Source organism: Carassius gibelio, chromosome A1 (assembly GCF_023724105.1).
Source record: "Carassius gibelio isolate Cgi1373 ecotype wild population from Czech Republic chromosome A1, carGib1.2-hapl.c, whole genome shotgun sequence".
NCBI lineage: Eukaryota > Metazoa > Chordata > Actinopteri > Cypriniformes > Cyprinidae > Carassius > Carassius gibelio.
In genome coordinates this window covers 33,826,485-33,853,708 of record NC_068371.1, presented here as the reverse complement: position 1 = coordinate 33,853,708, position 27,224 = coordinate 33,826,485, and the positions used below count along the sequence as shown (strand labels likewise).

At 38.3% G+C, this 27,224-nt stretch overlaps 1 protein-coding gene across 11 annotated transcripts in view; it reads right to left on the bottom strand.

The window, feature by feature from the left end:
• Window positions 1–2,654: 2,654 nt before the first annotated feature.
• LOC128020811 (NACHT, LRR and PYD domains-containing protein 3) overlaps window positions 2,655–27,224 on the bottom strand; it is a 638,518-nt gene continuing 613,948 nt past the window's right edge. For 10 of the 11 annotated variants that reach the window (XM_052607817.1, XM_052607737.1, XM_052607662.1 and 7 more), the window contains 4 exons: window positions 12,856–13,029; window positions 12,049–12,222; window positions 7,898–7,944; window positions 2,655–3,479 (listed from right to left, as the gene is read on the bottom strand). In XM_052607817.1, the coding sequence (XP_052463777.1) occupies window positions 2,875–3,479; window positions 7,898–7,944; window positions 12,049–12,222; window positions 12,856–13,029 (1,000 nt within the window). In that variant the 3' untranslated portion in view covers window positions 2,655–2,874. The remainder of the gene's footprint in view (window positions 3,480–7,897; window positions 7,945–12,048; window positions 12,223–12,855; window positions 13,030–27,224) is intronic. The other variant, XM_052608386.1, reaches the window with a different exon arrangement.

Genomic DNA, 27,224 nt, shown 5'->3' with positions numbered 1-27,224 from the left:
TGTCTCCCGGCTGGCCTGGGAACGCCTCGGGGTCCCCCCGGAAGAGCTGGAGGAAGTGGCTAGGGAGAGGGAAGTCTGGGCGTCTCTGCTTAGACTGTTGCCCCCGCGACCCGGCCCCGGATAAGCGGAAGATGATGGATGGATGGATGGATGGAACTGCCATTAACTATCATTTTGCATTATTGAGACGCTGTTTTCCAAATTAATGTTGTTCAGTTGCTTTGACGCAATGTATTTTGTTTAAAGCGCTATATAAATAAAGGTGACTTTGACTTTTGACTTTGACCACAAGGACGTGGTGGTCTTCTGCTCTGCCCTGGGGGACTCCGGCCTCGACCACAAGTATGTGGTGGTCTTCTGCTCCGCCCTGGGGGGCTTCTGCCCTGACCACACGCTTGTGGTGGTCTTCTGCTCCGCCCTGGGGGGCTTCCGCCCTGACCACACGGTTGTGGTGGTCTTCTGCTCCACCCTGGGGGACTCTGGCCTGACCATACGGTTGTGGCGGTCTTCTGCTCCGCCCTGGTGGGCGTCTCGGGATGTCCTTCATGGACTTATGTTTTTGTGTTTTTGTTTTTTCTGTCTGTTTCCTCCTTTGGACCTGGCCCTCCATCCCTCCCCCTGATCCTCCGCTGGTCCATCTCCCTCCTGGGTTTCTAGTCTGTGTCTGTCATTCCGTTTCCCTCTAGAACCTGGCCCTCCGTCCCTCCCCCTGATCCTCCGCCGGTCCAACACCCTCCTGGACTCCTTGTTTTGTGTTGCACTTCTCTTGTCTCTGTCTCCCAATTTTACCTGGTTGTCTTGTCTCTGTCTCCCCATTTTACCTGGTTGTCTTGTCTCTGTTTCCCCATTCTACCTGGTCCTCTTGTCTCTGTGTACCATGTTATCTGAGCCTCCGTCCCTTCCCCTAGTCCTCCGCCGCTCCACCTCCCTCCTAGTTTCTTTGTCTGTTGGTTTTCCCTTGGTTTCGGGTGGAGCATCTGGCAGCTGCTCCGTGGAGGAGGGGGTAATGTCACGCTGTCAGTCTCTGTTTCCCTGGGTGTCCACTAGTGAGCTCTTTTCCCCTTAGTTGTAGTAGTAGTAGTAGTAGTAGCCCTTTATTGTCACTGCCAACACCATCTCTTCAGTTCTTTCTAAGACCTCTGGCAGCTCTTGGGACGTCAACACCATATCTTCAGTTCTCACCAGCTCTTCAGTTCTTTCTAAGACCTCTGGCAGCTCTTGGGATGCCAACACCACCTCTTCAGTTCTTTCTGAGACCTCTGGCAGCTCTTGGGATGTCAACACCAGCTCTTCAGTTCTTTCTGAGACCTCTGGCAGCTCTTGGGATGTCAACACCAGCTCTTCAGTTCTTTCTGAGACCTCTGGCAGCTCTTGGGATGTCAACACCAGCTCTTCAGTTCTTTCTAAGACCTCTGGCAGCTCTTGGGATGTCAACACCAGCTCTTCAGTTCTTTCTGAGACCTCTGGCAGCTCTTGGGATGTCAACACCAGCTCTTCAGTTCTTTCTGAGACCTCTGGCAGCTCTTGGGATGCCAACACCATCTCTTCAGTTCTTTCTAAGACCTCTGGCAGCTCTTGGGATGCCAACACCATCTCTTCAGTTCTTTCTGAGACCTCTGGCAGCTGACTGTCATCTTCCCGCTGGCTGAGGAAAGAAGTCACAATAAGCACACTATGATTTTAAATATTTAAGTCGGTTACATGTTAGTAACTAACATGCTCCAAATATCTACTATTTTACCTTATTCTTCTCCTTTTGGATCTCATATCCAACAACCTGTTGTTTGGAGAAAATTTCATGGCATTTTAATGTGTATCATATTTGAATGTGAATTAAACCCTTAATTTCACAAATTTTAAAAATCATATTTATATTGTTTAGGTGTATAGAACTTTTTTTTTTTTTTTTTTTTTTTTAGCAACTGGTATTACATTTCTCTGACCTGCGGTTGTTACACTATCGTTAGGGATTAAATCCCACCGCTGTGACCAATGTAACAACCACACGAAGGTAAGGGAAGGCAGAGACCAGCACACTCAGATGGCAGTTTACACACAATTCTTTATTACTTGTTAAAACATAACACTATCTCATAAAACACATTACCCCCCTTTTTAGCCAAAATTGGCCCACATGCAAAGCGGACGAGTTCAGGTCAGGGGAAGAGGATACACAGGATATCTTCAATTATCAGTTTATGAGTCCAGATGCAGAACAGCCGAGCTCACATCAGGTGAAGAGGATACAAGTGAAATCTTTATCAATTGCATCCCTCGACAGACTGTAACGCTTTGACTCGGATAACTCAGTAAGTCCATTAAAAGGAAGAGATAGGAAACGAGGAGTTGGTGTCTCACACATTTAATGGATGGTACACTGCAACCCGCTCTTAGCTGATTACTAGACTAAAGTGCTCTTTGAGGAGAGTAAGGAATCAGAAGCTCACTATATTTATAGTATATTTTGGTGCAAGATCAGGTAAAGCCTTGGACACAAAGACAGCTATTATAAAATAAATTCTAAACTTTACAGGAAGCCAATGTGTTGAATTCAGCCTCTGTGTTTCATTCTGCTGATCTCAATCACATTCATGATTTTTCATACTGTCATCAGTTCACATCAGGATTCAGAAACCAGTTCAGGATCAAATGAGTCACTAATGGATTTTTATTACATTTGATGAGCAGTTTACAATAGAAATATTAAAGCACACATATTACTCTGTTTATTAAAGATTCAGAACAGTATGAGAGTCTGATCTAGATTCATAACTTCTGTATGACGATGAAAAACTAATTAAAAATGAATAGAAATGTAATGATGTGAGATTTGATGACTTTGTGTGCATGTGAACATCAGAAAGAGTGTCTCTATCATTTAATATCACACAGAGACACTGAGGAATAAGAATAAACCCCAAATCCAGCGTAGAGGGGTTCAGTGAATGTGGTGATGAATGTGTGTATGTGTGTGAGTGTGTGTGTGTGTAAGTGTGTGAGTGTGTGTGTGTCAGAGACACTGTAGAAGGACAGAGAGCCAGCCGACACGTCCACATACACTCCTACTCTATTATACACTCCTGTTCTCTTATACACTCCTGTTCTCTCAGAGGATGAATGCATGTAAGATTTACCACTGACAGTGTCATTATTATTGTGATGGACAGAGAAACTGTTATCAGAGCAGTACAGACTCCAGGATTTGTCATTGGATCCAAACTCACAGTCACTCCCTCCTCCTTTCCTGTTGATTTCTTTATATGACACTGAAATTACAGCATTATTTCCGCTCCATTCAGTCTCCCAGTAACAGCGTCCAGTCAGACTCTCAACACTCAGAACCTGAGGAACATGATCAAATCTCTCTGGATGATCAGGATACGGCTTATGATCTGTCACTCGTGTGATCTTCTTGTTCTCATCAGACAGAACGAGTCGAGTGTGTGCTGTGTTTGGATCCAGTGTGAGATCACAGGCCCCTGAACACAAGAAGAGAGAAACATCAAGAACAACACAACACTGAAGATGTCTGTGTGTTTACAGCTTTGACTAGAGCTGTGTCTGAAACCGCTCCCTATACACTATATAGTGCACTAGATCAGCTGTCACACATTCTGTAGTGATGTCTGAATTCTGAGTGAACCACTTCATTCCCTACATTCGTCCACTACTTTTTACCCACAATTCATTCTGATTTCACACTATTTCCCACAATCCAATGTGGAGAAGCAGCGAGCTGGAAGCGAGAGGGAGTTTGAAGGAGAAATGCTGTTTACATCTTTATTATTTCGGCTTTAACGTTTATTTCACACAATTATTCATATTAAAATATGTTATGTAGGCAATAACTCAGTTTACTATTTGACGATAATTTAAAAATGTAAAATGAACGTAATATTTACAGCATTATAATAATTACAATATAAAGTCATGTGGAGTGTTTTTGCTAGTAATATTATTTTCTAAAATAAGGTAGATGTAATATAAAAGATCATATGACAATGTTTCTGTAACAGCTCCAAGTCTCCCGCGCAGTGTATACGTCACCGTCCGAATCTGTTCACTTATTTGTTCACTCCTTCCTGATCTAGTGCACTCAACTGTCACACACTATATAGGGACTAGTGAACGAGTGAACGAGTGAGTGATTTCAGACACAGCTTATATTTGTAAAGTCCAGAATCTCTTCACTATTTACAGATGTCTTCACTAATAAAGTGAAAGGTGTGTTTCAGTGTTAAAGTGGAATGATAGCAGGCTTTCTGCAGCAGCGGGAAAAATGTGTAAGCATTTTAAAATATTTATCTGAATGTGCCATTTAACATTTATTTTTAAACCGTTATTTGGATATGGCAACATAATATCATGCTCTACAATATTTCTATGAATAAATCTCTGACAGACTATCAGCCAATCACTGTGTGCATAGTTAATGAGCATGCTGACATCATCCCTAGCCCCGCCCCCTTCTCGCTGTTCCTCAGTAAAAGTTTGTCTCAGCAGCTTTGTGAACAGCTTTTAAGAGAAAACTCTTACTGCTATTTAGGAGAACTCTCAGTGCTAAGATCAAATGTTTTGTGAATATGTCCATGCTCAAAGATCAGTGGTGTCAAAAGTATTGGCATTCATTACTCAAGTAGAAGTATAGATACTAGGGTTTAAAAAGACTTTTGTAGAAGTTGAAGTATCAACTCAAGCTTTTTACTCAAGTAAAAGTGTAAAAGTACTGGTTTAAAAAACTACTTAAAGTATAAAAGTAAAAGTAATGTAAGGGGAAAAAAATGCCATTAAGAAAAAAAGCTTAGGCCGCACCACAGGGGCCTATTGTGCACTACCCCACCGCCTCAAAAAACATTTTTCTAAAGGCCATAGGCCATAATGACTATAATGTTATATTAAAATGTTCATGTTTAAAAATTTGGGATGCACTAGGCTTCCTGTTTCAGCCGCATATATGAAAATACAAAAATGGTGTGCACATCCCAAACACCCAATTAGGACACAGGTGCAAGACAACTAAATGATATAGACAAATAAAGAAGTGAAGTCTGAACACTGAAAACTACTGCTCCAGAGGAATAATCAAGCAATGTTTCGACCTTCAGGTCTTCATCAACCGCATATATGCCCATTTAAAATGAATGCACTTTAGTACAATGCAAATACATTAAAGGACTAGAGATATGATGACTAGTTGCCAATAAGTATTGTTATGGTGCAAAAAGTCAAACTTCAGAGGCTTGTCATCCATAACTTTTAATGGAATGTAAATGTACATCCAAGCTTAGCTGCAGGAATCTGCGAGGGCAATGGACAAGAACATTGGTGCAGGCTTAGTAACAATTACTCTTGTATCGTTGTCTATTTACAATAAACATTATAGTGCTGTCAAAATGAATGATTAATCCAAGTGATTAATCAAAAACTAAAAATGAAAAATAACTCATAATCCTGATACTTTCTTGATTGATACCTTCTTGTATTTGGTACATACGTCTGCTATGTCCAGTGTTCGGGGGGGAACGAGTTACAAAGTTGGTATAGCCTACTTATCACAACATTGTCAATCGCATCGTCAATCGAAAATAAATATAATCTAATAATATAAAATAAATCCATAGCTTGTTGTGCAAGTTGTGCTTCCCTTAATCTAAGGCTAATAACTATATTCCACAATCTGTGTCATTATTTAATACAAAACCACACATAATGTTTCTGCTGTATCTCTGTCACTCACTCTGATATAAAAGTTAAGATGAGTGCTGTCTGTCACTGTCTTAAATCAGTTCTGTGAATTACTGTATGGTCATTCTTTATAAAGTAGCAACAATGTCGTTTTTAAAATACAGTACTGTGCAAAAGTCTTATGGAAAAAATAGTATTTTCTCCCCAAAAAGGGTTTTAAGCCAGTTATTTATATCTTTTGCTGTAGTGTGTCAGTAGGAAATATCAGTTTGCCATTAATTTTAATAATAATCTAGTGCGATCTTGAATGCACAAGCAGTCTGACAACGGCAAAATTAATGTTTGGAAATGTAAACTGATATTTTATACTGACACACTATATACAATATATAAATAACTGTCCGAACACCATTCTTTTAAGTGAAAATACTAACGTGCCTAAGACTTTTTTGCACAGTAGTGTATGTATAAAGTACGTATGATTAAATTAAGTATATTTAAGTAAGTGTAATTAAAGTATGTGTTCGTTCATATGTGTTAAGGGTTAGATTTTCGCTGGAGGAAACGGCTGTGGTGTGATGAGCGAAAACTTTACAGATGAGAAACCGACTGCTACCTCGTGACTTTTTGTAAACTGTATTTATGACAAAGAACTGCACAGATATGGATATTCTAACAATCTATCGATAAACACATACCTTGTGTCCTCTGTTTGTTTAAGTGCGCATGCGCTGCTCCGCGGTCTGCGCCTCTGCGGATTGAAGAGCGCGCTCAAAGACGGGAGGAGACCGGTCTGACGCTGGTTTCATGTGAAATTTAAGCGGACTGACTCTGAGATACCGGTTCCATACCCAACCCTACTTTTAAGAAATATATTTTTTGATAAACGAACCCAAAACTGTCTATGTCCTGGCTGGACTGTGATGTGATCTGTGTCACGTGCAGGTGCGATGGATCGCGTACAGACCAATATCTGGATAGGTTTTTTTTTTTTTTTTTTTTTTTTGAATGATGACAAGCCGGAATGAAAACAAGCCAAAATTAAATAGCAGTAACGAAGCTATTTTTAAAATGTAAGGAGTAGAAAGTACAGATACTTGCCTGAAAATGTAAGGAGTAGAAGTAAAAAGTCGGCTGAAAAATAATCACTCAAGTAAAGTATAGATACCCCAAATTTCTACTTAAGTACAGTAACGAAGTATTTGTACTTCGTTACTTGACACCTCTGTCAAAGATTTATAATATCTGAAACAAGTCTCTTCTGCTCAACAAGTAATAGTGATATTGAGAAATATTATTCTGAAAACTGTTTTCTATGTGAATATGAGTTAAAGTGTCATTTATTTCTGTGATGTCTATTTTCAGCATCATTACTGCAGTCTTCAGTGTCACATGATCTTCAGAAATCAGAATAATATGATGATTTACTGCTCTGTTATGATTATTGGTGCTCAATCATTAATATTGGTTCTTATCAATATTGAACATTTTTTTCTGCTTCATATTTTTGTGGAAATCATGATACATTTTATTTTTCAGGATTCTTTGTTGAACAGAAACTTTAAAAGAACAGCGTTTATTTCAGATCAAATCTTCTGTAACATTACAATGTCTTTACTGTCACTTTTGATTGATTTAGTTTGTTCTTGCTCAATTAAAGTATTATTATTAGTATTATTAAAAAAACAGTGTGTAATTTTATTTTGAATGGTAATATATATTATGGTTTCGACAAAAATAATATGAAGCTGTTTTCTATATTGATAATAATAAATGTTTCTTGAGCAGTAAATCATCATATTAGAGAGATTTCACTGAAGACTGGAGAAATGATGAACAACATTCAAACTGAATCACAGGAATACATTATATTTAAAATATATTCAATTTTTTTTTTAAATATCTGTTATTATAAATTAAAATAATATTTCACAATATTACTGTTTTATTGTATTAAAAAAGGTGTGTGAGAGTGTCTCTCTCTGTGTGTGAGAGTGAGTGTGTTTGTTTGTGTGTTCGCGCATGTGTGCATGAGTGTGTGTGAGAGTGTGTGTGTGTGTGTGTGTGTCTCTGTGTGTGTGTGTAAGAGTGTGCGCATGTGTGTGTGTCTCTGTGTGTGTGTGTAAGAGTGTGCGTGTGTGTGTGTGTCTCTCTCTGTGTGTGTGTGTGTGTGTGTGTGTGTGTGTGTGTGTGTGACTGTGTGTAGACCTACACTTTCGTGGTCCTGCTCTCATCCTCTTCTCTCCTCCATGATCCACACTATAAACACACAAACACAGGTTCAGAAGTTGACACTCATATAATCAGACTGAGTCAATAGTGTGTATATTTGGTGTATATCTGTCCGAGCTCAGAATACAGCCAGAGAACTCCCTCATATCCCACGCTGGGACAGGAACAGTTAGAGCTGATCAGGGTTTGATGGGCTTTTTAATCTGAAATCGATTGGATCTTCTGCAGCTTTAGAAAGCGTCTGATGAGCATCGAGCGAGGGCTTGGATCTGCTGCTGAGAGAGAGACCCTTCTGAGCAGCTGTGCTTGCTGTCTGATGAGAAAAGAATGGCTGGAAAACTGTCTGCTGGTTTGCCTGATTGAACCAGAACCAATGTGAGCTGATTTTGAGATCACAGACGAGTGACGGAGCGATTATAGTCTCCTACAAATAGAGGATCCTAAAGGGATTTAGCTGGAAGATCCTGAACTGACTCTAATAAAACACTTTCATATTGACAAACCAGTGTCTCCTGCAGCTGTACGACTGTACACACTGTGTGTGTGTGTGTACGACTGAACACACTGTGTGTGTGTACGACTGAACACACTGTGCACCATGAGCTCCTGAGAAACACTAATGAGAGTGTGTGTCTCTCTGTGTGTGTGGGTCTCTGTGTGTGTGAACCCCCAACTGCTGCCCGGGCGCCGCAGCATAAATGGCTGCCCACTGCTCCGGGTGTGTGTTCACAGTGTGTGTGTGTGTGTGTGTGTGTGTGCACTTTGGATGGGTTAAATGCAGAGCACGAATTCTGAGTATGGGTCCCCATACTTGGCTGAATGTCACGTCACTTTCACTTTCACATTTGTAAAATGGTCTGACACCGTCAGTAGCTACTTTAAGTAGTTTTTTCAGTCGTAAATATCCACTTCATCATGACTGTTTTGTTCTCTGTAGTTGTTTTCCTCTGAGCTCATGCCCTTGACGAGTGTATTTTTTAATTTTATTGATTTTTGCTGTTTTCGTTCTGTTGTTAAAAGGTTTAAAATGTGTGACAGCTGTGTTCTACTCAGTGTTGCTGTCACTAATCGTTTGGTCCTCAAGTCTTAAAGATGTGTGTAATAGTTACATACTCAAGAAAATATCTAACATTAACACACACTGAACTGAACATTTAAGTGCTGCTTTTAACAAAAAAAAACCTGTCTGTGAACACAAATATATCCTTAAAGATAGAGAGAGATGGACAAAACTACTCACATTTTATTTGCAATTTAATTTAATTTAAAAAACAATTTAATAATTTAATTTAATAATTTAATCAACTGCATCCGTATACATTTCAGGCTGCAAAGAAACAAAATGTGATTATTTTAAAGGGTTTTTTTCTATTCTATTTAAAAAAAAAAGATATTTGACATAAAAGACCTTTACATATAGGGCACAAGAGAAAATAATAGATGAATTTATAAAAATGACCCTGCTCAAAAGTTTTAATACATTATAAAATGTAATGTTATTCCTGTGATGCAAAGCAGAATTTTCTTCATCATTACTCCAGTTTTCAGTGTCACATGATCTTTAGGAAATCATTACAATTTATTTGACTCTCAAGAAACATTTATGATTATTATCAATGTTGAAAACAATTTTACTACTTCATATTTTGTGTGGAAATGATGATGAACTTTATTTCTCAGGATTTTTGAAGTTTCATGAAGAGCATTTATTTGCATTTATGTTTTAATTCAAATGTATTAATTAATGCAATGTATTCATTAAATTTGTTAATGCATTTAATAAATAAAAATCATTTTTAATATCTTCATTCACTTTTGTCACTTTCATGCATGATCAATACAATTATTAATTTCTCCCTCTTTTATATAATTACAGCACAAGCGTTGTGATTTTATGACAGCACTACCGATCTCAAATTCTTACCGTCATTCATAAAAAGTCACTGAGTCGAGTAACACGTTACAGCGCTGATTCTGGTCACGTTTGGTGCTTTTAATCATTTGAACACTTTAACTGTCCTACAGATGGCGACGCGAGCTCGTGAAGTGCTCTCAGGAACATCATGTCCATGATGTTTCTTTTCACAGTTTATTTAGGTCACAGCTTAAGGTCATTTGGCACGATTTCAATCATCATGCAGTAACCAACCTAAGCCCCCCTCAAAAAAAATAAAAATAAACAACTCGGATCTAAGCAAATCACATGGGTCGTAAATAAGAGGTCGGAAAAAACAGAAATCACGGAAAAAGGTTCAAATATTTGCTGATGCTGCAGAAGGAAAAACCATACATTAAGAGCTGGGGATGAAAACCTTTGAACGTGTACATTTGTGTACATTTTTCTCATTTTCCTAAATATATTTTTTTTATTTAGCACTGCCCTTCAGAACGCTACAGAACATACTTACATGTCTCACAGAAGACAAAATAAGTTCAGTTTATCCTGATCTTCAAATTCAAAAAGTTTTCACACCCCCAGCTCTTAATGCATCATTCTTTGAGTGAACTGAGATTTGGATTGAAGAACTGAATTTCAGAATTTGCAGCCTCACGCCAGCATCTGTTACAGGAGCTGCAGGACACAGAAAGATGTAGAGAGAGATGCAGAAAAAACAGAGGAGGGAGGAGAAAGAGGTTTTGCAGCGGTGGAATCTGGAGCATACCATAACCATAACTCCTTCAAAAATAGCCAGAAACCTTGCAGTTATGATTGATGATCAGCTGACTTTCTCAGACCACATTGCTAAAACTGTCCAGTCCTGCAGAAAAAGTTTTTGCTTTATTCAACATCAAGAAGATCAAGCCCTTTCTTTCGGAACATGCTGCACAACTCCTTGTTCAAGCTCTTGTTCTGTCCAGGCTGGACTATTGCAATGCCCTCTTGGCAGGTCTTCCATCCAATTCTATCAAACCTTTACAATTAATCCAGAATGCGGCAGCAAGATTAATTTTTAATGAACCGAAAATAATACACGTCAAACCTCTGTTTATCAATTTGCATCGGCTTCCAATAGCTGCTCGCATAAAATTCAAGGCATTGATGTTTTCCTACAAAACTACCACTGGCTCTGCACCCATTTACCTAAATGTATTACTTCAGACTTATGTGTCCTCTAGAAGCTTGTGTTCTGCAAGTGAACGTCGCTTGATTGTGCCATCCTAATGAAGCACAAATTCACTTTTACGGTCTTTTAAATTAAATGTTTCCTCCTGGTGGAATGACCTCCCCAACTCAATCCGAGCAGCTGAGTCCTTAGCCATCTTCAAGAATCGCTTTAAAACACATCTCTTCCATCTTTATTTGACCCTCTAACTTTAACACTCACTATTCTACCGTATTTTTCGAACTATAAGTCGCACCTGAGTATAAGTCGCATCAGTCCAAAAATACATCATGATGAGGAAAAAAAAAACATATATAAGTCGCACTGTACTATAAGTCGCATTTATTTAGAAGCAAGAACCAAGAGAAAACATTACCGTCTCCAGCCGCGAGAGGGCGCTCTATGTTTTCAGTGTAGTCTACAGGAGCACTGAGCAGCATAGAGCGCCCTCTCGTGGCTGTAGACGGTAATGTTTTCTCTTGGTTAATTTCTTTCAGTTCATGTCAAATTCATTTTGATAAATAAGTCGCACCTGACTATAAGTCGCAGGAACAGCCAAACTATAAAAAAAAGTGTGACTTATAGTCCGGAAAATACGGTAGTTCTACTCTTAAAAAAAAATATTCTATTTTCTTTTCATTTATTATACAATTATAAGAAAATACTTTTTTTCTTTTTTTTGGTTTCTTTTTATTTATTATATTATTTAAAAGCCCTTGCTACGTGTAGTGTTTAAGCTAACTGAGACTTGTTATAGCACTTGCATATCATTGCTCTTTTGTTGTTTTTGATTGCTTCCATTGTCCTCATTTGTAAGTCACTTTGGATAAAAGCTTCTGCTAAATGAATACATGTAAATGTAATATATGAATTAGCATGTTAACTATAAGAACGAGCTCCAACTGTGCTAAACTGGTTAATTAATCTGAACAAGCTCCTCCCAAATGTTGTTAATAAAACATAATTTAATGTAGATCTGCATCATTCACACACATGTTCAGTACGTCAGTATTAGTGTTTGACATACTTGAGTATCTGCAGTTTATAGTTTGGATCCTGCAGTTTGTGTTTGAGCAGCTTGACTCCTGATTGTCCTGGGTGATTGTAGCTCAGATCCAGCTCTCTCAGGTGTGAGGGGTTTGAACTCAGAGCTGAAGACAAATAACCACAGCCTTCCTCTGTCACCATACAGCCAGACAACCTACAGACACACACACACAGAGACAGATCAACTACAGACACACACACACAGAGACAGATCAACTACAGACACACACACAGCCAGACAACCTACAGACACACACACACAGAGACAGATCAACTACAGACACACACACACATAGACAGATCAACTACAGACACACACACACAGTCAGATCATCTACAGACACACACACACAGAGACAGATCAACTACAGACACACACACACAGAGACAGATCAACTACAGACACACACACAGAGAGACAGATCAACTACAGACACACAGATACAGAGACAGATCATCTACAGACACACACACACAGAGACATCATCTACAGACTAACACACACAGAGACAGATCAACTACAGACACACAGATACAGAGACAGATCATCTACAGACACACACACACAGAGACAGATCAACTACAGACACACACACACAGAGACAGATCAACTACAGACTAACACACACAGAGACAGATCAACTACAGACGTACATTTTAACCAGTTGACTGTAAATGATCTCTTCTATGTTCTTAATACCTCAGTATCTGCAGACACACACACACACACACACACACACAGACACACACACACACACACACACACACACTTCTATGTTCTTAATACCTCAGTATCTGCAGCTGACAGTTTGGACTCTTCAGTCCATCAGAAATAAACTTTACACCAGAGTCCTGCAGGTCATTGTTCCTCAGATCCAGCTCTCTCAGGACACAGTTTGAGGATTGTAGAGCTGAAGACAATCTCTCACAACACTGAGCAGTGAGATTACAGCCAGCAAGACTGAAAGAGACAAGAACACACACCAACAGTCAGATCATCTACAGACACACATAGTCAGATCATCTACAGACATACACGGATCATCTACAAACACACACAGTCAGATCATCTACAGATACACACAGTCAGATCATCTACAGACCAGTTGTAATAATAAAAACTTCCTAATCATCGGGAAGGAGGCGGCGGGAACCGGGGGATAATCACATGAAACTTTAATAATCACAAAATAAACAGCGCATTAGCCTCTCACGGACGACTGATGCGCACAAATAAAAACCATAAACTACATAAACTAAAGCCCAGGCCTGGTCCTCTCTCGTCCTTCACTGTCGTCGCTCCAGTTTTGTATCCTTCCGTCTCCTCTGTGGGACTCGAGACCGGTGGTGGGTCCCAGGTGTCGCTCATTTCACAATCACTCCACCGGCCTCGCTTAGTGATTTCCCAATCACTTCACCGGCCTCGCTCGTTCCCACATCCCTCGGGCCCGCCCCACTCGTCACACCAGTGTTGGGCGATACGGCCATTTTTCAAATCGGCATATCATCAGCCCATGAGATCGACGATACACAATATTATCATGCATGGGTAGAGCAAGAGAGAGACTCTTTGTTCTTGTAAATAATAGCAAAACTATTTGGTTTTTAAAAACGTGCCGGTGCGCGAGAGAGAGCCTATGGAATCACCAATAATCGAAAATAAATACTTTAAAACATACTGACTGATTTAACTAACGTTTAACTCTTTCCCCGCCAAACACGGAATTTTCCGGTTTTTATGAAAAAACGCATCCCCGCCAAACACGGAATTTTCCGGGTATCCGTGTTTTAGGTGGTATACGGTAAGGAAGACTCTTGCGCATGCTCTGAATGAGTACGTAACTTTTTGATCAAAGAAACCGACTGCGATCGTCTCTAACATGAATGGAGTATGTTAGCGAGAATGTAGGTCAAAATATCTGACGGACAAATGAAGAGGTATACGGCTGATCAAGTACTGGAGGTGTTGATGGACTCAGAGTCCGATCGCTCCTTATTTGATCATTCTGAATCTGATCAGGACGAAGTAGTCAGTGAGACAGATGCACATGTCGTCACAGAAAGTTCTAGTCACGGACGAGCAGCAGAAAGTTTGTTCACCCGTCGATCTGGACGAAGACATAGTTCACCTGTGTGTCGAAGAGTGGACAGTGAAAGTTCAGACAGTGATACTTCGGACAGTGAGTGGACACATTCAAGGCCAAGATCTCAGTCGTCTTTCCCAGGTGGCAGAACGTGTAGAGGTAAGATAAGAAAATATATGAGAAAGTGTTCTATTCTGTATGCATATATATATATTATATATATATATATATATATATATATATATATATATATATATATGTATATATATGTATATATATGTATATATATATATATATATATATATATATATATATATATATATATATATATATACACATACACACACACACACATTATTGTGTGTGTGTGCATGCATTTATGCGGGACTGTGTGCATAAAAATGAGCGTGTAATGGCCTATTTTTTCTCTTTTTGTGCACATTTTTCACATTGTAATATGTATTTACATGTTAAACTCGAAAAATTAGAATATCGTGCAAAAGTGTATTTATTTCAGTAATTCAACTTAAAAGGTGTAACTAATATATTATATTGACTCATTACATGCAAAGTGAGATATTTCAAGCCTTTATTTGTTATAATGTTTTTGATTATGGCTTACAGTTTATGTAAACTCCAAATTCTAAATTAGAATATTGTAAAAAGGTTTTCATAAACTGTAAGCCATAATCAAAGTTATAACAAATAAAGACTTGAAATATCTCACTTTGTGTGTGCATGTTTTCATATGTGTATGTATTTATGTCTTTTTATTGAAAGTAATTCCAAATATTCATATAATTATTTACAGGTGGAACACAGCGAGGCAGAGGCTGGATGGGTCAAGTACATCGACATAGTGCTGCTGGTGATCAAACTAGGGCCGGTGTGAACCATCCAGCTGAAGATGCTGAACCTGATGATTCTAAGTGGCATGAAATTAACTGGCAGCCAAAAAACATTCCCTTCACTGAGAATCCTGGGCCTATTGGTGATGCTGCTGCTCTTGAGTCAGAACAACCTGTAGACTTTGCAGAGTTGTTCATTTCTGATGTACTGATTCAGAACATTGTTGATCAGACCAACCTGTATGCAGATCAGTGTATTCAGGCTATGGATGACACTTCAAAACATGCTAGATGTCACGCATGGAAGCCTGTGACAGTTTCAGAGATGAAAACTTTCATGGGCCTCCTTTTTCTCACTGGTATCATTCATAAGCCTGAACTTGAAATGTACTGGTGTACAGATGACATGTTAGCTACCCCCTACTTCAACAAGGTCATGCCTCGCAACAGGTTTGAAATCATATGGAGATTTTTACACTTCAGTGATAATACAACAAGGCCAGACAATTGTACTGACAGGCTGTACAAAATCCGCCCTGTCTTGGATCACCTTGTGTCCAAATTCCGCGAAATGTATCAGCCCAAGTCAAACATTTGCATTGATGAGGGGATGTTTCTGTGGCGTGGGCGCCTGGCTTTCAGGGTGTACAATCCCCAGAAACCCATCAAATATGGAGTAAAATCCTACATCTTGTGCGATTCTGATACAGGCTACTGTTTTAACATGAAGCCCTATTGTGGGGAAAGCGCTACCCTGGGAGACACGGTTGTCTCTCTTCTTGATCGCCTAGCAGGTCATGGCTACAGATTGTTTATGGACAACCTATACAACTCTGTACGACTGTGTGAGCGCCTACTTGATGTGAAAACCCATGTATGTGGTACAATTAGAAAAAACAGAGGTGAACCGCCGGTCATTCGAGATGTCAGAAATGCTGACCTTAGGATTGGGGATACAATCATGCGTCACAACGAAAATGTGATGGTCTTGGCATGGAGAGACAAACAAACAGTGAAAATGGTTACAACATTCCATCAGAACAACATGGAACATGTTGAGGTATGGCAGAGAGGCCACCAAGAAAAAGTTGCAAAGCAAAAGCCAGCATGCATTGTGGAATACAATCATGAAATGAATGGTGTTGACAAACTAGACCAAAACATTGTGTACTACCCATTTATCAGGAAGTCACACAAGTGGACAAAGAAATTTGTCATGTACCTGTTTCAGATCAGTTTGTTCAATGCTTTTGTCATTTACAAAGCGAAAAACCCACAGGGTAATTGTAACACTCTTCTCTCATTCATCCAGAGTGTTATAAAATCATGGACCAGCCAAGAGTGTGCTAGTGGTGGGGAGAAAAGTGCTACTGAAAACACTCCAAGAGCACCATACAACACTGACCCAAAAAACAGACTGAATGTCAGTTTTGCTGTTCATGAACTTGTTCCAATCCTGCCCACTCCCAAAAAACAACACCCAACCAGAGGATGCAGAGTTTGTGTACGTAAGGGGTTGCGGAAGGAGACCTCGTTCTACTGCAAAAGTTGTGGCGTCCCCTTACATCCTGGGAAATGTTACTCTGTGTACCACTCAAAAGCAAATTACAGTGCCTAAATTTAATATATTTTAGATTTATGTTTAATTGTAATATATTTTGGAAGGTTTTATATATGATGAAAATGACATCTGAATGTATTCTGCTTGAAAATGCACTTGTTTCATAAAAATGGCTTTTTCTCAGCTTTTTGTCCAGAATGTTGTGTTTTTGACAAAACCTATCTATGTTCAGGTGGCAATAAAAAAATAATAAATGAAGATAAAATAAAATAGTTTTTTTTTGTTTAAAAGCAGAGACTCAGATCTTTATTTTGATATGTAACATGTTCATATATTCATAGAAGAAAATATTCTGTGGGCCATTAAAGTTTAGCGAAAATTGTCAAAAACCCTGGCGCTGGCTGGCAACTTTTTTTAAAAATGCTGGCGGGGAAAGAGTTAATATAAAAATACTGTATTTAAGACAGCTAGTTCATAGCTGCTAGTTCATTCCTCATGTTCCATCTCTTTCATTTCACGGATTTAATGAGTTATCCGAGTCAAAGCATTACAACTTCAGTGACTACAAGCTCTTATACTCTCTTACGCATTGTATGTGTGTGTGTGTGTGTGTGTGTGTGTGTGCGTGTGTAAGTGTGTGTGAAATGCAGTGCTGAAGTGAAACAGCTGGGAAGGTTGATAGCCGAATTAAAATAGCCTGCTCAATCAAAATAGAAATAATAATAGTTATTATTATTATAATCTAATACATTAATAGGAGAATGAGCCTAATATTGAGGAAAAACAAAGCCCAATTTCCCTTTATCATCCATCTAAATGAGAAAAAACAAAGAATATATTTTTGATTTGCAGCAAAAGATAATTGAGCTTCACAAATTAGTGAAGTGTCTTTAAGAAAAGAGCTAGAGCAGTGAAAATGGCAATTTCCACCATCAGGGCAATAATTAAGAATTTCCTATCAACATAAAATGTTATGAAACCGCCTGGAAGAGGATGTGTGTCTATATCATCCTAATGCATGGTGAGGAGGAGAGTTTGAGTGTCTAAAGACTCTCCAAGGGTCACAGCTGGAGAATTGCAGAATATAATTTAGTCTCGGCTTCAGAAAACCTTGTAAAAACAAACAAACAAACAAAAAAATAGTCAAACAGAACCTACATCACCACATGTTGTTTGGGAGGGTTTCAAGAAGAATTCCCCTAGCTCATCCAAAAACAAACTAAAGCATATTCATTTATCAGACACGACTGGAACTTCAAATGGGAATGGCTTCTATGGTCAGATGTAACAAACATTCAGAATATGTGTGTTACCCAAATTAAATTGACAAACAGTAAGTCTTTGAGAAGGGGTTTATCAAACTAGGTGGTGCATTAGAAAAGGGGCTCATCTCCTGTTTCCAAAATGCATCACAAAGTGCTTGAAAAAGCTGTAAACTAATTCCACATTGCACAAAGTGCAAACAACCTTACGCCTGTTTCACACCGATGTTTAAGTTTTTTTTCAAGTTTGTAGGTGTCAAGGTACAGAAACCAAATCATTAAATGTAAAATAGCACTGCTTCATAGTCCTCAATGTAAAAATGAAATATACAATCAAAGCTACATTTATTCAGACACCTTCAACATTTCTCACATTATTACAGTTTTGCTATATATTTAAAAAAATATATCTGGTGTCTGAATAATTTTTGATTTGACTGTTAAAGCTACAAAGTAATTGAGTCAAGAGCAGTGAGTGATTTTCTTTCATTTTCTTGGATTAACATTACAGCAGCCAAGTAGCTAAATTAGACATGGTCATTTTAAGAGACGATGAATGCATCCAATATAATACACATCCCATTTTTTTCCTCAACTGTTTACTTTCACTTAAGAAATAAATGACAGTTTTTTCGAGCATAATTTCCAAGGTGAATATTTGGACATATTTTGTATCGGGGCGTAGCCATCTTTTCAGGAGTGAGGGGGACAGAAATCACACACACACACATATATATATATATATATATATATAATTTATTATTATTATTTTTTTTTTTGCTAAAAACAAACAAACAATATAATATAAAACATTACAATATACCAGTCAACAGTTTTATAACAGTAAGATTTTTAATGTTTTTAAAGAAGTCTCTTTTGCTCACCAAGCCTGCATTTATTTGATCCAGAATACAGCAAAAGCAGTAATATTGTGAAATATTTTTACTATTTAAAATAACTGTTTTCTATCTGAATATATTTTTAAATGTAATTTTAGGTCCAAGCTGTATTTTAAGCATCATTACTCCAGTCTTCAGTGTCTCATCCTTCAGAAATCATTCTATTATGCTGATTTGCTGATTATCAATATTTAAAACAGATGAGTAAATTTTTTTCAGTATTCATTAATGAATAGAACAATTCAAATATCAGCATTTATTTGAAATAAAAAGCTTTTGCAACATTATACACTCAATCATTCAAAAGCTTAGAGTCAAAAATATGGAAATTAATACTTTTATTTAGCAAGGATTCTTTAAATTGATCAAAAGTAATGATAAAGACGTCATTTTACAAAATATTTCTATTTCATATAAATGCTGTTTTTCTGAACTTTCTATTCATCAAAGAAACCTGAAAAAAATCTACTCTGCTGTTTTCAACATTATCATAAGTGTTTTTTTTTCCTTTGTTTTTTTGAGAAGCAAATCAGTATATCAGAATTATTTCTGAAGGATCGTGTGAATGGAGTAATGATGTTACAAATTCAGCTTTGAAATCTCAAAAAAAACATTTTAAAATATATTCAAATAGAAATCTGTTATTTTAAATAAGCTAGTAAAAATATTTCAAATTTTTATTTTTTGCTGTACTATGGATCAAATAAATGCAGGCTTGGTGAACAGAAGAGACTTCTTTAAGAAACATTAATAAGCTTACTGTTCAAAAACTTTTGATTGGTAGTGTATAGGCAACTTAACTTTGAATTGGCTTAGAAATCTATAACGGCTGAACGAACAAATACAAATCGCAGTTTGAACAAACAAAAAGATGTGAAAGAGCCCAATTCAGTACTCGCGGTGTTCTGGTGTTCAGGGATCATGCAGAGAAAGGCGTTTCAAAACACTTGAACATCGAATTTGCCTATTTTTATACTTTTAATATATTTTTAATATATATTTTTAATGTTTTTGAAAGAAGTTTCTTCTACTCATCAAGCCTGCATTTTTTTGATCAAAAAAAAGAAAAAAAAGTATTTTTTAAGTAGTTATAATAAGTTTAATAAGTAGTTATTAGAATTTAAAATAATTGTTTTTAAATTTATTATACTTTAAATTATCATTCATTTCTGTGATGCAAAGCTGAATTTTTAGGATCATTATCACATGATCCTTTAGAAATCATTCTAATCTGATGATTCATTATCAAAGTTGGAGACAGTTCTGCTGCTTAATATTTTTTCAGAACATGTGATACTTTTTTAGGATACTTTGATCAATAAAAAGTAAAAAAATAAAAAAATAAAAAAAGAAGCTATGTTTTTAAAATACAAATATTTTGTAATAGCAATATACACTACTGGTCAGTAATTTGGGGTCAGTAAAAAAAAAAAAAAATCTTTCTTTTTAAATAAAATCTATACTTTTATTCAGCAAGGAAGTGTTAAATTGATAAAAAGTGATAGTAAAGAAAATATATTATTAAAATATATATTATTAGAATTATTTATAATTTTTTTTAAATAAATGCAGTTCTTTTTAACCTTTTATTGATCAAATATATTAGACAGCAGAACTGTTTCCAACACTCATAATAAATTAGAATATTAGAATGATTTCTAAATGATCATGTGTTTTTGATTGCTTCCACTGTCCTCATTTGTAAGTTGCTTTGGATAAAAGCGTCTGCTAAATGAATAAATGTAAATGTAATGTTCCATGTGCGGTTCAATATCAACCAATAAGATTCCATGTACAATGTCGCGTTTTCATTGGTCAGTCGTTGAAGCCTATTTCTGATTGGTTGTTGCCGTTTTGACAGCGTTTATGCCAAGAGCAAAGAGAAAGAAATCGAAGAGAAGAGTAATTGGCCATGCGCGAACGCACAGAACACAGTCTAAGCATATACACACTTACTTTAAGTGAAGAGGAGAGATTCACGATTGCACTGAACACGTTTTAAGTGCAGGCATACTCTCTGAGCGAGCCCAGAGAACATTCTTACAAGAGCAATGTGTATCTGAGAACGGGCGCCCAGTTCCCGTGTGCGAGCAGAGAGATTAGAGCTCCGCACATTATATTCCACGCGCGAACAGAGAGATTCGTGCTCCGCACATTATATTCCGCACGCGAGCAGAGAGATTTGCGTGCGAGCAGAGAGATTCGAGCTCCGCACATTATATTCCGCACGCGAGCAGAGAGATTTGCATGCGAGCAGAGAGATTTGAGCTCCGCACATTATATTCCGCATGCGAGCAGAGAGATTCGAGCTCCGCACATTATATTCCGCGTGCGAACAGAGAGATTCGCGCTCGCACACATTATATTCCGCACGCGAACAGAGAGATTCGCGCTCTCACACATTATATTCCGCATGCGAGCAGAGAGATTCGAGCTCCGCACATTATATTCCGCGCGCGAACAGAGAGATTCGCGCTCGCACACATTATATTCCGCGCGCAAACAGAGAGATTCGCGCTCGCACACATTATATTCCGCGCGCAAACAGAGAGATTCGCGCTCGCTCACATTATATTCCGCACGCGAGCAGAGAGATTTGCATGCGAGCAGAGAGATTTGAGCTCCGCACATTATATTCCGCATGCGAGCAGAGAGATTCGAGCTCCGCACATTATATTCCGCGTGCGAACAGAGAGATTCGCGCTCGCACACATTATATTCCGCACGCGAACAGAGAGATTCGCGCTCGCACACATTATATTCCGCACGCGAACAGAGAGATTCGCGCTCTCACACATTATATTCCGCGCGCGAACAGAGAGATTCGCGCTCGCACACATTATATTCCGCGCGCAAACAGAGAGATTCGCGCTCGCACACATTATATTCCGCGCGCAAACAGAGAGATTCGCGCTCGCTCACATTATATTCCGCACGCGAGCAGAGAGATTTGCTTGCGAGCAGAGAGATTCGAGCTCCGCACATTATATTCCACATGCGAACAGAGAGATTCGCGCTCTCACACATTATATTCCGCACGCGAGCAGAGAGATTCGCGCATTATATTAATGTACTTTCGCACTACAATTATGTGCTCTCGACATTTGACAGGGAAATAACGCCATAGATTATCAATGCAGATGAATTTTCACAGCCTCTTTTGATCATATTTACCAAGGGTGTCTTTATTTTTGGACATGACTGTAGACTGTGAAAACAATAGATACCGTATTTTTCGGACTATAAGTCGCGCCTGAGTATAAGTTGCATCAGTCCAAAAATATGTCATGATGAGGAAAAAACATAAGTCGCGCTGGAATATAAGTCGCATTTATTTAGAACCAAGAGAAAACATTACCATCTACAGCCGCGAGAGGGCGATTGCTCCTCAGTGGTAGACTACAGGAGCAAGAAACAGCATAGAGCGCCCTCTCACGGCTGTAGATGGTAATGTTTTCTCTTGGTTCATTTCTCTTTGTTCATGTCAAATTAATTTTGATAAATAAGTAGCACCTGACTATAAGTCGCAGGACCAGCCAAACTATGAAAAAAAGTGCGACTTATAGTCCGGAAAATACAGTATATAGACAGACTAAAGTACTGGGATGATTTTGCGCAAACTATTGTTAACAGCGTTAACAAAGAATAAGTTAACAACAGGAATACATCAACATTACAAAATCAAAGGTTTATTGCGCTTAACTATTTTTATCATCAAGCAAATCCCGCACTTTATTTTCTCTTTCTTGCAAGTTTTTTATTTAAGAAATGCTGTGCAGCGTGAATATATAGTTTGGCAAGGCCAGTGTTCATGCAGGGAGCTAAAGCAGAGCTGAACACTAGGGCTAAAACAATTAGTCGACATTATCAACAATAAAAAATTGAGTAGTCGAGTAGTCGTTTGATTAAATTTGAACTAATTGTTTGATTCAATTTGAGAGAAGATGAGATACAGCGCTAGCTCAGCACTGCTTCAGAGAAACGCACTCGAGCCGAACCGAATGGTGTTTGGATATGAGAAAATATATGACACGCGCTTTCCTCTCAATAATGAAATACACAACAACAACAAAATCACAGCAGTGTGAAAGCAGCAGTTAAAAATGCATCTTATTATACTGATGTGGATGTTTGCACAAGCTCAGTAAAGTATTCACGTCACATCTATAGTATTTTTTTATGCAATACCTTAAATCAAGCAGCTTTACGGTATTAAACATTATTATTAAATATTTGATTAAAGTGATAGTTTGGTTTGCAGAGATCAAAGCTTAATCTAGCTCTGGAATGTTTTCATTATCATAACCCAGTAAGGTATTTTAAAAGAGATTAGTCTACCAGTCAAATGTTTTTGAATGGTAACGCTAAGATTTTTTATGTTTTCTTAAAGAAGTCTTTTCTGCTCAACAAGCCTGCATTTATTGGAACCAAAATACAGCAAAAGCAGTAATATTGTGCAATATTTTTACGATTTAAAATAACTTAAAATATAAACTTAATGTAGGATCTAGAAAAAAATCTTATCGTGATTAAACCAGAAACATGTGAAGTAAATTAACAAAAACCACTTTTAAAGTTTGGGCTCATAAATTATAGATCACTCACACCCAAAGCAGTTATTGTAAATGAAATGATCACAGATAATAGTTTTGATGTACTCTGCTTGACTGAAACCAAGCTAAAACCAAATGATTACTTTGGTCTAAACGAGTATACTCCACCAAACTACTGTTATAAGCATGAGCCCCGTCAGACTGGTCAACAATATATAGTGATATTCTCAATGTTACCCAGAAAAAAAAAGGATACAGGTTTAACTTATTCGAAATACTTCTGCTAAATGTTACTCTGTCAGACATGCAAAATAAATCTATTGTATCTCTTGCTCTGGCTACTGTGTATAGACCACCAGGGCCGTATACAGAATTCCTTAAAGAATTAGCAGATTTCCTCTCAGACCTTTTGGTTACAGCTGATGAGGTGCTAATCATGGGAGATTTTAATATTCACGTTGATAATACAAATTATACATTAGGACTTGCGTTTAATGACCTAATAAACTCCTTTGGAGTCAAGCAAAATGTCACCGGGCGTACTCATCATTTTAATCATACACTAGATTCAATTATAATCGCATGGAATCGATCTTACTGCTATAGATATTGTATCTCAAAGAGATGATGTTACAGACAATTTCCTTGTATCGTGCATGCTGCGTATAACTGATATTAACTATATGTCTCAGCGATACCGTCTGGGCAGAACTATTGTTCCAGCCACCAAAGAAAGATTCGCAAATAACCTGCCTGATCTATCTCAATGCTATTTGTACCCAAAAATAAACATGAATTAGACGAAATCACTGACAACATGGGCACTATTTTCTCTAATACATTAGAAGCTGTTGCCCCCATCAAATTGAAAAAGGTTAGAGAAAAAATGACTGTGCCCTGGTATAACAGTAATACTCACTTTCTCAAGAAAGAAACTCGTAGTCTTGAACTCAAATGGAGGGAAAACGTGGAAGTTTTTAGAATTGCATGGAAAAACAGTATGTCCAGCTATAGACAGGCTCTAAAAACTGCTAGGGCAGGGCATATAAACAAACTCAAATAAAATAACCAAAACAATCCGAGGTTTTTATTTAGCACAGTGGCTAAATTAACAAATTACCAGATGCCACCTGATTTCAATATTCCACCAACATTTAATAGTAATGACTTTATGAATTTTTTTCACTGATAAAATAAATAACATTAGAAATACAATAGCGAATGTAGATTCTACAGCGTCTAACACTTCAGTTTCATTCATCGCACCCAAAGATAAACTGCAGTGCTTTACAAATATAGGACAGGAAGAGCTAAATAAACTTATCACTGTATATAAACCAACAACATGTTTATTAGATCCTGTACCCACTAAATTACTGAAAGAGTTTTTACCTGTAATAGAAGAACAGCTTCTCAATATTATTAACTCATCGTTATCTTTAGGTAACTTCCCAAAACCATTCAAGCTGGCGGTTATTAATCCTTTTATTAAGAAACCAAAACTAGATCCTAGTGAACTGGCAAATTACAGGCCTATTTCAAATCTTCCATTCATGTTTAAAATTTTAGAAAAAGTTGTGTCAGCTCAATTGAGCACCTTCTTGCACAAAAATCATCTGTATGAAGAATTTCAGTCAGGTTTCAGGTCCCACCATAGCACAGAAACTGCACTTGTTAAAATTATAAATGACCTGCTCCTTGCGTCAGATCAAAGCTGCATCTCATTTCTAGTTTTACTTGATCTTAGTGCTGTGTTCGACACCATAGATCATGACATACCAATAGAACGATTACAAACCTATACAGGCTCTAAGATGGTTTAGATCCTACCTGTCCAATTGCTACCATTTTGTTTATTTAAATGGGGAGTCATCTCATTTATCACCAGTAAAATATGGAGTGCCACAAGGATCCATCCTAGGTCCCCTTCTATTTTCAATATACATGTTGCCCCTTGGTAATATTATTAGAAAATACGGAATTAGCTTCCACTGTTATGCTGATGATACTCAGCTATATATCTCAACGAGACCAGATGAAACTTCTAAATTATCTAAGCTAACAGAGTGTGTTAAAATTGTAAAAGATTGGATGACCAATAATTTTCTCCAATTAAATTCGGATAAGACAGAGATATTAATTATTGGACCAAAAACACTACACATAATCTTGTAGATTACAATCTGCAACTATATGGATGTACTGTTACTTCCTCTACAGTCAAAAATCTGGGTGTTATATTAGACAGCAACTTGTCTTTTGAAAATCATATTTCCCATGTTACAAAAACTGCATTCTTCCATCTTAGAAACACTGTTTCTGATGCAGAAAAGCTAGTTCATGCATTTATGATGTCAAGACTGGACTATTGTAATGCACTTCTAGGTGGTTGTCCTGCTTCTTCGATAAACAAGCTACAGGTAGTCCAAAATGCAGCAGCTAGAGTCCTTACCAGGTCAAGAAAATATAATCATATTTCCCAATTTTTTTTTCAGTCTCTGCACTGGCTACTTATTAAGTTCCGTATCAGTTACAAATTATCATTACTTACCTATAGGGCCCTAAATGGTTTAGCTCCTGCATACCTAACTAGCCTTCTACCACGCTACAACCCATCACGCACCCTAAGGTCACAAAACGCTGGACTTTGGGTAGTTCCTAGGATAGCAAAGTCCACTAAAGGAGGTAGAGCTTTTTCACATTTGGCTCCCAAACTCTGGAATAGACTTCGTGATAATGTTCGGGGTTCAGACAAACTCTCTCTGTTTAAATCTAGATTAAAAACACATCTCTTTCTCCAAACATTCAAATAATGTATCTTAAATTGTGAGTGTAGCTGCATCTGATCAAATGCGCATTTTTATTCTTTAGCTTAGACACGCCGTCGAGACGCTGGCCGCTCAGATGTCCGAGCTCTCCTGCCAGGTCCACAATATGCACCTCCAGCCTTCCACCTCGCATGTTCCTCCTGTCCCGTCGGAGTCTATTCGGGTGAGCCAAAACAATGTCAGTTTTTCCTTACCCAGTGCGAGGTGGTGTTTTCCCTACAGCCCGTGATATATGCAAAGGAGCAAGCCAAGGTCGCCTATGTTCTCTCCCTTCTCGCTGGCCGGGCTCGAGAATGGGGAATGGGGAATGGCTAACTGGGAGGCGGAGACAGATTGCATCTCCAGCTTTGCGCTTTTGAAGGAGGAGATGATCCGGGTCTTTGACTGATCAGCCTACGGTGAGGAGGCTTCTCCACTGCTTTCCGCTCTAGGGCAGGGGAGGCGCTCCGTGCCTGATTTTTCTATTGAGTTCCAGACCCTCACTACCACCTGCAGCTGGAACCAACCTGCTTTGGTCGCTCGTTTTTTGGAGGGCTTCAATCCTGAGGTGAGGGACGAAGTCCTCATCCATGGGATTCCCACTTGGCTCAACGATCTCATTGACCTGGCTATTCGGGTTGAGAGACGATTCGACCTACGGCGCAGAGCTCGCTGCATGGAGGGCGCTCTCTTTTCTACTCTTTTCCTTGTCAACTCTGGATTCCGAACCAATGCAGCTTTGAGCTCTTTGGATCTCTCCTAAGGAGCGCAAGAAGAGGATGTTGAATCGCCTCTGTATGTACTGTGCGAGCGCCAATCACTTTGTCTCATTGTGCCTGGTAAAAGCCAACGCTCGTCAGTAGGTAGCGGGTTACTGGTGAGCGCCATCACCAAGGTCATTCCTTCAAGCTCCTGCACAACACTTCTGGTGCATCTTCATTGGGCCGGTTCATCAGCTGTGGGGCAGAGGGAAACTTTGTTGATGAGGAGTGGGCGCTTGAGCAAGGTATTCCACTCACACACTTAAGAGAATCCACCCCTCTTTTCGCCCTAGATGGCAGTTCCCTACATAGAGTACAGAAGGAGACTATTCCATTGACTCTTACCATTTCTGGTAATCACAGAGAGACAATTTCTTTTTT